Source organism: Verticillium alfalfae, genomic scaffold (genome assembly GCF_000150825.1).
Source record: "Verticillium alfalfae VaMs.102 supercont1.6 genomic scaffold, whole genome shotgun sequence".
Taxonomy (NCBI): domain Eukaryota; kingdom Fungi; phylum Ascomycota; class Sordariomycetes; order Glomerellales; family Plectosphaerellaceae; genus Verticillium; species Verticillium alfalfae.
In genome coordinates, this window is record NW_003315033.1 from 1,316,420 (window position 1) to 1,324,868 (window position 8,449).

Sequence of the window (8,449 nt, forward strand, 5' to 3'; positions counted from 1 at the left end):
GTAGAGAGGTAACTTGATGAAGGGGTATCTTTATTCTGTTTGTGGAAGAAGAGTATCAGAACACTTGTCGTGGTAGGTGACACATGTACGCTGGCTCCATTTTCAATCAGAATGTCAGAGAAGGTTGGTGAACAAATAGAAAGTTTCCGCGAAGGAGCTCCCCAGTCAAATACAAAGTATAGGACAGACAAGCATCCATGTTCTCGACTTCCACAGCTTCGCGGGTCATTCATAGCCCTTCTACGTGCGCCTCTGTGGCCTCAAATCCTCTCGAGTAGCTCCTGAGCTTCTGGTGTTCCGGGTCAGCAGGTGCCCCCTAACCAGAGAAACGGGAAATGTTGATTTCGCACTCACGTGGTTTCATGAAAACAGGCGGAGATTGGTGGGAGCAGGGACGCGTCCGAATGCCACTAAAAATTTGGTTCCTACCACACATCACAGCGAGGATGTTGACGACACAGCGTCCAAGGTGTTCAATGAACGACCCAACAGTCACATGGCGTAACTTGTGTGAGATAGTGGCTTTTTAAACGGATAAGCTTGAGCAACTATGGTTGCGCAGAAGGAGGTCAACTTCGGGAGCATCGCTTGTGCGAGAGATTTCGAGTCATGCTACGAGTCGGTCGGGATATATCAAGTCCCGTGCCCACTCTTTCTCGAAAGTTGACGCTATACAACCTTATTCAAATATCCTGCGACAGCCGGTAAGAGATACCCCTACATGGACGGTGACTGATGAGTATCGCTGATTTTTGGGGGCCTTAACCATGTATGCCATCCTATCAATTCTCAACTCATTTCTTGTCAGATAGACAGAGGCCCTCAATGAGAGTAGACACAGTCACGCCCTCGAAGTGAAAGCGAAGGTTCTCCTCATATAATAGAGTATCTTGTCTCGCCGCGGAGTGGACCTTCTACAGATTGCGTAGGAGCACGGTCGTCCGAAGAATGACATGTCATTCATGGAACCCAGGAGCCTTGTTGGCTGTGCCCCTGGTGCCCTGTTCGCTTGAATCAAGCACATGACGCTTCTGGCATTGTGTTGATTGTCATCCTTCATCCGTGAACGCTTTATCTTGCCTCAAAATGGCTACAAAGGTGCCGCATGCTTGTCAAAAATTGTTTTGCTCATCTAAGAAACCTTGACCCTGCTTCCTTTACCCTTGGTAGTCACGTCGGCGAGTGATGTGTTTTCAAGATACGCATTCGCCCTGCCGAGTCGTAACAAGACACTCGGCTGTCATGGCTACTAGAAATCATGTTTTACAGTTTCTGAACAATCGACAGAATTGGCGTCTCTTCAGGTTCACGTACTAATGCCGTGGCGAAGCCGACAGAATGTACCGACGTATGTCGGCAATAGCAAATTGTGCTGTGTCAAGGATATTGATTATGTGAGACGGTGGAATACCTTGTTGGTCATTGCGGTCCCGGCGGTCGCTGAACTGGTTGATTACGGACATAAGGCGTGAGGCGGTCAAGCGAAGCATCCGATGCTCTGCTCAACTGAAGAACCCCTGATGAGTTGTCTATCTAGCCTTGGACCCGCCAGCGATGACCTTCGTCGCCACTGGTTTCGTTGACTATAACCTCAACTGTCATTTTAAACCTCTCAAACAAAGTTTGGATATTCAGGTGGTTACATGTTCTTTGGGCTTAGTGCAGCTTTTCATACATGCAAGCCGCGAGCACGTACTGGCAAGATGATGAACCGCATCTAGATGCCTGCTGCGTCTTGGAATTCTGAAGCTAAGTCCGACGCCGTTCATCTATAAAAGATCAAAGGATGCCCTCTTCCAAGACAGATGTTTCTCATTAGACACAACTCAGCTCAGTACATCGTTCATAGAATACAAATCTCCCGCACAATCTTCAACACAACTGGCCTAGCCTTCAAACACGTAAGTATTTACTTGTTGCGTAATGGTCTTGAACATTAACCATTTGTGTAGAATATGAAGTTCACCGCTGCTCTCTTCGTCCTGGCCTTCGCCCAGAAGGTCCTTGGCAATCCTGTTGTCCATGTAAGCACAACGGATACCATGGTTGATGTTGGAGATCTGGACCTCTTCAAAGAGACCTGGCAGGCCATCTACGCAGCCGCAGGAAACCAGCACGCCATTACTTCACACACCGAAAACGTTGTGGTCCAGGTCAAACCTTGCAACATAGACAAAAGTCACACCCGTCAGATCACCATTACGATCGAGGGTGCCTGGGACGATGTCAATGGCAGACATCACGAGATTCGGGACGCCATGGTTGAAGCTGCTTGGAAAACAATCCAAGACTTTTCTGCCAAGAAAGAGTATAACGTATGGAGGAACTGCTGCAGAAACACTATCGGTTCTGTCTGCAGTCAGAGAGGATGCGACGGCGGTTGCGGCTGCGCGGAGGACGGCAATGAAGCCATCAGGTGTGACGACCTCCACCACGGACATCATGTTCCCGCTATTCTCAATGTCTCGGTTGAAAAGCACGGCGAACTCAGCGGAAATCGCCTTAGGATTGCCTTTTCCTCCCAGGCTGCTGAGGAGCTGGGCGGCTGTCACGTGGCTGCCGGTATTGTGAAGGACCTTGCTGGATTTGTTTTTCCCCCGGTTGTCGGAGCTCTGGTTGGAGTTGGTATTGATCTCTCGTGTGCCTAGGGTAACACGGCGTGAGGTGACTCATTGGGGCTGACTGCGATACGCCCCTCCCAGAGGCTTCGATTCGCTTAGAGCTTGCTCTATTCTACTTCATAGTATACATCTGATAACTTTCTTCTCTCTTTGCTATCCTAGGGTCCTGCCGAGATGGTAATCAAACGAATGAACATATCTAACTTGACTGCGAGGCAGACGGCCTGACACAGAAAGTGACGCAGTTTGAGGTTGCGATACATCGATCTTTGTTTCATGCTTGATATCTTCACTAAATCATGCAAATGGCTTCCGCTACGATTCTTCGCCACTCACTCTCTATACATGTACCAGGCTCACCCTGGAAAGGTTGCCACGCCGCATTCGACAAGGCAGAAATTGACACAAGGCTGGATGTACGTATTGGTCTCATATTTCCGAACCGTCCTTTTACGCAGGTTCGATACTTCAAATCGCATGTGGACGGTCACATGTCTGCAAGCGGTTCCATTCTCCAACCCGTCTCTATGTCGCAACCGGGTGATGATGATTGATTGCCACCTTCGCGCGGAGTTTGCTGCATGTTCCGGAGCCTTGGTCAAGGTGCTGATTTAAGTTATAGGGTCTGTCCAAATTGCTTTACAAGTTTTGGAAACCACGTGCCACCATTAACCCGAATGTTGGGCAATTCCACGGTGATAGCAGATTGCCTGACTACGGACAAAGATCCCGAGTCTTCGAGTGATGGTCACAGATACTTCATGTCACCCAGCTGCTTTGAGACGTCTAGATTCGAAGCGTGTCCGTTTCTCCTTGCCCTCTCTCAAAAGTACTTCTGCGTCTTCATAAAGTTCATGCCAGCGGCGAAGTGAAACAGCTTAGCCGCGACAATCATACGGTCCTGCTTGGAGTATTCGACCAGTCTGTCGTAGAGCTCCGCCAGAGGTACGACCACCCGCTGAATGTGCTCGCCGTCGTCCAGGCGCTGCTCCGGCTCCGGCTCACCGTCCTTGAGCTGGACCTCAACCATGACCATCTGCATGTTGGCGTTGGTCATACCGGGATCGGCCGCCTGCGGCGGGCTGACGCTGAGGACCTTGCACTCGTAGCCCGTCTCCTCCTTGAACTCGCGGACGGCGGCCTGCTCGGCCGTCTCGTCGGCGTCGACGAGGCCAGCCGGCCATTCGACAGTGTAAGAGTCGAGGGGCGGCCGGTACTGAATGACGAGCATGGTAGAGGCCGGCTTGGACGGGTGGAGGAGGATGTTGCCCATGGCGACGGCGTCGATGCCTGCCTTGCTCGTCGTCTTGCGCGTGGCGACCTCCCAGGAGCGCGACTTGCCGACCTGATCAACGTAGTCGAGCTTTTTCAACGTCACCCAGCGGGCGTCAGCCGTGGCGAGGTCAGAGATCTTGGTGATGACGGGCTCTTGCGTTTTTTGTGACATTGCAGCTATGTGATTATGCTTTCTTGTGATGGGTGTTGAAGACTGGACACGCAATTGCGTGGTGACTGTAGTGGATTGTAGTGAGGGGCAGCGATGTGATGACTAAGGGCAGCCAGCGGCCCCTCCCTCGCGGAATATGAGCATGCCTTGTTCACTAAGAGTGGTGTCCAGTGAATCAGAATATGCTGTGATCCGGAACGAAACTTCCAGGGATTATTGATATGATTCTAGAGTTAATTCGCGGTTCACTAACCATGGAGGAAAATAAGGTTTTGCGGTATTGAAAAGTCTTCCAAGGTCGGGAGCGGGCGAGAAAGAATCAAAAAAACCCGTCGATAACTGCAAATTCGTCCGATCAACCGTCCAGATGCTGTGCGTTTGCTGACGGCCCGAATCATCTAGAAATTTCCTTACTTGCACGTCAAGAAACAGTCGCCCTTTCCATTGTGGTTCGGCTTTCCCTCTCATACTGAAACCCACTCCCGCACGTCTCCCCAGAGACCCGATCCGCCCCCTCCAGTTCCGCCCTTCCCTGCCTCACACCCGGCGCCCGCTGCCTCAGCAGATAACACCAGTGGAACACATCCGGCTCTGTCGGGCTCATCTTGGGCACGGGAAACTTGTGCAGTACCTCAACATCGAACGGGAGACGCTCGTCCGAGAATCGGGCCGACGAGTAACTCAGCGAAACCCACACGGCCCCGGGCTTCAGACACCTCTCGACCCCCTTCCCCATTCTCAGCACCATGTCGTCGCCCCCACATGCCACGGCGTCGACGGTGCTCTTGTCGACGATGAGGTCGAACGCGCCCAGGTCGGCTGGCAGCTGCGTGACGTCCGCGACGCGAAACTCCATCCTTGAGTCGCCGAAGCGGGTCACCTCAAGGGCGCGGCCGCGCTCGCAGGCGAGGGGCTCGTAGTCGAGGTTTGTGATGGCGGAGAAGCCCCGGGCGCGAAAGTGGTTCTGCAGGTCGCTGGTGCCGAAGCCGAGGTGGCAGATGCGGGCGTCGGGGCCGAGGGACAGGCTGGCGAGGAGCGGGTCGAGGGTGGCCATGAGGTCTGAGGAGGTGACAAGCCACTCGAATGATTCCTCGCGGGCGAAACGATCGCGCCAGTAGCTTTGCTTTTCGAAATCCATGATGCGGCGTCCCCCATGGGTTTGAATGTGTGTGAGGGTTTGGCGCCTGTGGTGGGGCGGCCTCTCTTCCTTTGCCGCAAGGTACTTGTGACTGACCTGTCTGTTGATTGAAGTCCGCTATATTGTGTGCGCTCAATGAGTTTGAGGGGCGAGGAAATAGTTTATATATGTCACAGGACAACCATGTCAAGTTGCGGTCAGATATGCCAAAAAGTCTTCACTGTGTTCCCGGTTTTTGGCGTGCCCACTCCGGTGCGACCTTGGTGGCTCCACGGCCCCGGAATTGACATCGGCGGGATCGGCAAGTCCGGGATGGGGCCGTACATAGTCATGTTCAGATTGTTGAGTCACAATATGGGATGATTTGATGTCACGACAGATGGGCTGCTCAGTAAAAGTGGTTGTGCGATGTCCTAAAAACGTAAAATCAGAAAGGGGTATAGCAAAATAGATGTGTCACGCCCAGCAAAGCCCCCGACAAGAGAACGTATGATCTGGGTATCAGAGTCGATGCGCTGGAGGGATCATCCACTTTCTCGCCAGTCGCGCCGACAACAGAGTCTCCTGTCCCGTACTGCACATTGACCACAGATTTGTCCTTGAGCGGGACTGGCTCGCCCATGGTGTGGGGACACACGGCCTGGTTGGCGGCGGGCCAGTCGAGCTCGCACTCCTCGTCGCGACCGACGGTACAAAGAGGGTCTAGGACGTTGTATAGAATGTGATTATCCTTGACCCAGTTGTCACCAGGCGCGTCGAGACAGCTCGCAAGAAAATTCATGCTGTTGGGGGCACTCAGCGGCAGACGGCTGCCTTTGGTATGAATGAGGTCGTCGCAGTCCGAGGCGCTGAGGTTGCGATATTGCATCTCGACAGGTCCCCCCACGGCAGGCTCGTCGCGTGCCGACTTGCCAGTGTACAGGTAGTTCCAGGCGTCGTAGCTCATATCGTAAGCGCCTTCAGAGCGGTCGATGCGCAGCAGCTTGACTTTGCGACCTTCATGCTGGACCTCGACGCAGATGTCATTACAGCTGATGGCGGCAGGCCAGTAGGCGACACGGTTGGTGTCAATCTTGCAGCCTAAGACACCGACAGAGGACGAATATTGCTCGTGAGGGGTAGCCCAGATGGTCTGTTCGCTGTCGGAATCACCGGCGGTTGTTGAGAGGGGGGCCAAGAGGATGGCCAGAGCGGCGGCTCGCCGGGCAAGGAGGCGCATTGATAAATGAATGACAGTCGCCAAATTGTTTTGTGTCGGACGACAGACGACAGGTGACAGCGAAAAAGAGCGTAGGTGCCGCGCCTGGGCGGCGTTAGGACGATTGCGATCAAAGCTCGCAGCGCATGGTGCGGTGGGTGAAGAGAGAGGAAAGACAAAGTCGTCAAGATGGGGGCCACGAGCCGGGGAAATGAGACCAGGCCAGACCCCAGACGCTAGAACAAGACGGTGGGGAGGAGAGGACCCTGAAGAACGTGTGCTTGCGACCTGCATCAATCATCAATTGATGGTGGGCTACCCAAGGTACCAAGGCAGCAAGGGTACCAACCAGGTAGGGGACCCTGAGAATTGAAGCAGTTATCCGTTGTACCGCCAAGTCGGGGTCGACGGGCCGGGAAGGAGCGGCCAAGGGGGAGCGGCCAAGGACAAGGAGGCAGGAGCACATGCTTGGCCTGCCCCATTGCAGCTGCCCCGCCAGTGGGGGAAGCTCTTGCTACATGTACCTATTCTGCCGGACCTGCCACTTCTGCATTTACCCATCTTTTGCTCTTTTGCCTGGTCTTTTGCCGTCGTCTTCTCAAAAAGAAGCACCAGGCATTGACTTCCTGTGTCGTGGTCTCTCTTGATCAATCAACAAGTTCCCACCCGAGAGCCAAGTTTCAACCAACATCCAACGAGCACGGAGGTCGAAGCATACAGACGACGACATCACATCAGCCACGCACAATGTCTGTGCGGCCACCTCCCAAGAAGAAGTCGGTCGTCTTCTTCCACCCTGACCTGGGCATTGGCGGTGCCGAGCGCCTCGTCGTTGACGCTGCCATTGGCCTTCAAAACCGCGGCCACAAGGTGACCATCTTCACGAGTCACTGCGACCCAAAGCACTGCTTTGAAGAGGCCCGCAATGGCACTCTTGACGTCCGCGTCCGTGGTAGCTGGCCTGTTCCGCCGCACATCTTCGACCGCCTCACCATCCTCTGCGCCGTCCTGCGCCAGCTCCACCTCATCTGGCAGGTCTATCTCACCGGTGAGCTCGGTCGCCTGCGGCCCACAAACTTCTTCGCCGACCAGCTGAGCGCTGGCTTGCCGCTCCTGCAGTGGCTCTATCCCGACACCCCCATCTTCTTCTACTGCCACTTCCCCGACCTGCTCCTCGCCCGCGGCCGCGACAACTTTCTCAAGCGCGCCTACCGCGTGCCCTTTGACCTCCTCGAACAGTGGTCCATGGGCTTCGCCGCCGTCATCGCCGTCAACTCATCCTTCACCAAGAAGGTTGCCGCCGACACCTGGCCCAGCCTGGCCAAGCGCAAGGACTTCAAGGTCCTCTACCCTTGTATCGAGCTTGAACCTACGCCCCCGAAGCCCGCCGACGCCTCTCCCGAGACGAAAACCTCTGAGAAGAAGACCGAAGTAGCTGCCGACGACGCCGTCTGGTCCGACGAGAATATTATCCTGAGCATCAATCGCTTCGAGCGCAAGAAGGACGTCGCCCTCGCCATCCGCGCCTTCGCAGGCCTTTCTCCCTCAGCCCGCAAGAACGTCCGCCTCGTCATCGCAGGCGGCTACGACCTTCGCTCTGCGGAGAACTACGAATACCACCGCGAGCTCGTCGCCCTCGCCAAGTCTCTCGGCCTGGAGTCGGTGACGGCCAAGAACGTCATCTCGGCCCTTGCCGTCTCTCCCCAGATCCCAGTGCTCTTCCTCTTATCTGTGCCCTCGGCGTTCAAAGACTCGCTCCTTCGCTCCGCTCGTCTGCTCGTCTACACCCCTGCCAACGAACACTTTGGCATCGTGCCCCTCGAGGCCATGCGCGCCTGCGTGCCCGTCCTCGCCGCGAATACGGGCGGGCCTGTGGAGACAGTCGTCGATGGCCAGACAGGCTGGCTCCGCGACCCCGAAGACGTCCAGGCCTGGACAACAGTGATGCAGTCCGTCCTCGCGCCCGGCGCCGACGCCGAGATGAAGCGCATGGGTGCCGCCGGCGCCGAGCGCGTCCGGCGCCGAGTTCGGCCAGGAGAAGATGG

General features: G+C 55.1%; 5 protein-coding genes across 5 annotated transcripts in view; 2 read left to right on the forward strand and 3 right to left on the reverse strand.

Annotated features, from left to right (window-relative positions):
- Window positions 1–1,805: 1,805 nt before the first annotated feature.
- On the forward strand, window positions 1,806–2,648 carry VDBG_05497 (predicted protein; the record flags this gene model as incomplete). Its single annotated transcript, XM_003004338.1, has 2 exons — window positions 1,806–1,901; window positions 1,953–2,648. The coding sequence occupies 2 exons, from the start codon at window positions 1,806–1,808 to the stop codon at window positions 2,646–2,648; spliced, it is 792 nt and encodes a 263-aa protein (XP_003004384.1).
- Window positions 2,649–3,444: 796 nt separating this feature from the next.
- On the reverse strand, window positions 3,445–4,068 carry VDBG_05498 (ADP-ribose pyrophosphatase; the record flags this gene model as incomplete). The annotated part of the gene is made up of 1 exon (XM_003004339.1): window positions 3,445–4,068. One exon carries the CDS (start codon window positions 4,066–4,068, stop codon window positions 3,445–3,447), a length of 624 nt encoding a protein of 207 aa, XP_003004385.1.
- A 421-nt stretch (window positions 4,069–4,489) lies between these two features.
- On the reverse strand, window positions 4,490–5,206 carry VDBG_05499 (conserved hypothetical protein; the record flags this gene model as incomplete). Its single annotated transcript, XM_003004340.1, has 1 exon — window positions 4,490–5,206. One exon carries the CDS (start codon window positions 5,204–5,206, stop codon window positions 4,490–4,492), a length of 717 nt encoding a protein of 238 aa, XP_003004386.1.
- A 389-nt stretch (window positions 5,207–5,595) lies between these two features.
- VDBG_05500 (conserved hypothetical protein) lies at window positions 5,596–6,425 on the reverse strand (the record flags this gene model as incomplete). Its single annotated transcript, XM_003004341.1, has 1 exon — window positions 5,596–6,425. One exon carries the CDS (start codon window positions 6,423–6,425, stop codon window positions 5,634–5,636), a length of 792 nt encoding a protein of 263 aa, XP_003004387.1.
- Window positions 6,426–7,151: 726 nt separating this feature from the next.
- Window positions 7,152–8,449, forward strand: part of VDBG_05501 (mannosyltransferase) — a gene marked incomplete at both ends in the record, with an annotated part of 1,732 nt that continues 434 nt past the window's right edge. The window contains one exon of the mRNA XM_003004342.1: window positions 7,152–8,429. Within this exon, the coding sequence (XP_003004388.1) occupies window positions 7,152–8,429 (1,278 nt within the window). The remainder of the gene's footprint in view (window positions 8,430–8,449) is intronic.